This window comes from Merops nubicus, unplaced genomic scaffold, assembly GCF_000691845.1.
Source record: "Merops nubicus isolate BGI_N331 unplaced genomic scaffold, ASM69184v1 scaffold30003, whole genome shotgun sequence".
NCBI classification, from domain to species: Eukaryota; Metazoa; Chordata; class Aves; order Coraciiformes; family Meropidae; genus Merops; species Merops nubicus.
In genome coordinates, this window is record NW_008600090.1 from 928 (window position 1) to 3,304 (window position 2,377).

The window sequence follows — 2,377 nt, forward strand, 5'->3', positions numbered from 1 at the left end:
TGCTTTGGGGCGAGGTTGCCCAAGCCTGGAGCAGCTGCCCAGAGAGGCTGTGGAGTCTCCTGCTCTGGAGAGATCCCAAGCCCTCCTGGCTGTGATCCTTCCCACCCTCACCGTGCTGGGATTCTCTGAAGTCCAAACGCACGGTCCCTGTTAGGACCCTTCAGCCCAGCTGGGGTGGCTCCAGCACCCCCCAGACCTGAAGGGTCTCATTTGAGCCACGCAGGAAGACAACTGGGGCAACGGGGACTGAGCAGCTCAGGAACGAGCACCCCAAAATAGGGCAGGGAGCCTCCCAAAAAACCCCCCCAGCCATCTGCTCACCACCGTGCAGCCGTTGTAGAGGTTGTGCTGGTCCTTGTGTGCGTGGGCACAGAAGTCCATGCAGGCTGTCACCCCCGAGAACGGCCGCCCCTCCTTCAGGCCCAGCCGGCAGTCGATCGCCACGTCCTCGTTGGTAACCTGGCAGCAGGGGAAGGGCTGTGGTGAGCCCAGGGGTCCCCCGTGCCACCACCCCACACCCACTGCCGCCTGCCGTGCCCCGGGGGGGCGGGTGGGTGGCCCTGTACCTGGTTTTGGTAGGCTTGAGGTGCCAGCCTCTTGTACAGCGGAGCAACCTCGGTGGCCAAGTCCTGAAAGCTTTTCCGGAGCAGCTCTTCCTGTGGCAGGGAAAAGAGAAGGATGTCACCCAGGGTGGGACTGGGGGCAGAGCCCCCCCACGTGCCACGCAGTGTCCGACCCTCCCCACAATGCCCATCACAGCACAGAGCATGGGGCTTGAATTCCTGGTGAGGTTTCGGTCATTCGACCCTCTTCCTGTTGTGCTTTTGCCTACTTGGCCCGTAAGCCCTCCAGCATCTTCCCTACAGCTTCCAGAGACAGCCCATCCATGGGGTCACAGAGCCACAGAATTGTTTAGGTTGGAAAAGACCTTGAACATCTTTGAGTGCAACCATTAACCCAGCACCATCAGGTAACCATTGCCCCATGTCCCTCACACCACATCTCCACAGCTTGGGAACCCCTCCAGGGATGGGGACTCCACCACTGCCCTGGGCAGCCTGGCACAGCCCTGGGCAACCCTCCAGGGCAAGAAATTGTTCCTCAGGAACAACCTCAACCTCCCCTGGGCCAACTTGAGGCCGTTACTACTTCCTTGGGAGCAGAGCCCGACTCCCCCCTGGCTCCAGCCTCCTCTCAGGGAGCTGTGCAGAGCCAGAAGGTCTCCCCTGAGCCTCCTTTGCTCCAGGCTCAGCCCCCCCAGGTCCCTCAGCTGCTCCTCACCACAGTTGGGCTCTAGACCATCCCCCAGCTTCATTTCCCTTCTCACACCATCACGTACCAGCACTGGCTATGACACCAAAAGCCCTGGCTCTGGGATGCCCAGGTGAACCCATCTGCTTTCACCATGTTGGCTTTCACTCCCTCACCTCCCTCACCCACCACGGAACCCTATCGCCAGGCTTCCCCTCGGCAAACTCCGGAGCTGGGGATCAAAGCAGACCCAAACCCAGAGCCCTGCCCAGCGCTGCCCCGCTCTGCCCGGGTCACCCACCTCTTTGGGATTGTCCCCCACCAGCCTGAACTTTCGGGGAGTTTTGCTCCGGGCGTATTTGCAGCCGTTAAAGTACATGCTCCAAGAGCAGCCGAAGGAGAAGGACGCGCCGCAGGTGTTGGGGTCCTTGCCCTGGCAGGCGCAGGTCCGGCTGTGGGAGGGAGTGGCAGTGTCAGTGTCAGTGACAGTGACAGCAGCTCCAAGACCCCGGGGAGGGGGGGGAAGATCCCCGTGTCCCTCCCCACCCAGCCCCCAGCAGGCTCTAAAGCCGCAGCGGCGGCTGGTGGGGTTGCCGTACTTGGTGAGGGTGTCGGTGAGCTCCTGGTAGAGCGTGTCCCCCAGTGTGCGGGGGATGCCCTCCCAGGCCAGGATGAGGATGATGATGACGGCGTTCTGGCAGTGGTGCCCGGCGCGGTGCCGCACCAGGCACAGCAGCTTCTCCTCTTGGTTGTGTCTCCGGATCACCTGGAAGGAAACAGAGGCGCCGAGTCAGACCCGCTCTGATGGCCAACGAGCTGGGATGAGGAGGACCCCAAAAGCTGGGCCTGGGTGCCTCCTGCAACGCCCTGTGGGGGGATGCGGGTGGGGCAGAGGTGGGGGGGGTCCCATGGCCACATTCACCCTGTGGGCTTTGGGTGCCCAGCTCAGGGCCTGCGGGCACAGACGTGCCGTTAGGTGGGTGCCCACAGTGGGAAGCCCCGTGGAGTTTCCCTGGGGGTGGCCACCACTCTTGCTTCCTCCTTGCCAGCCACAGAGGGAGCATCCTGCCCCTGCCCCTGCCGCTCTGCCCCCGCCCACCACAGCCGGGCACCGGGGGAGCCACGG

General features: G+C 63.3%; 1 protein-coding gene across 1 annotated transcript in view; it reads right to left on the reverse strand.

Annotated features, from left to right (window-relative positions):
• The window catches only part of LOC103770354 (methylcytosine dioxygenase TET3-like), a gene marked incomplete at its 3' end in the record, with an annotated part of 2,908 nt that extends 904 nt beyond the window's left edge, over positions 1-2,004 (reverse strand). Inside the window, exons 1-4 of the mRNA XM_008937610.1 lie at positions 1,814-2,004; positions 1,553-1,703; positions 567-656; positions 322-459 (exon numbers count right to left, since the gene is read on the reverse strand). Coding sequence (XP_008935858.1) covers positions 322-459; positions 567-656; positions 1,553-1,630 — 306 coding nt within the window. The remainder of the gene's footprint in view (positions 1-321; positions 460-566; positions 657-1,552; positions 1,704-1,813) is intronic.
• Positions 2,005-2,377: the final 373 nt, after the last annotated feature.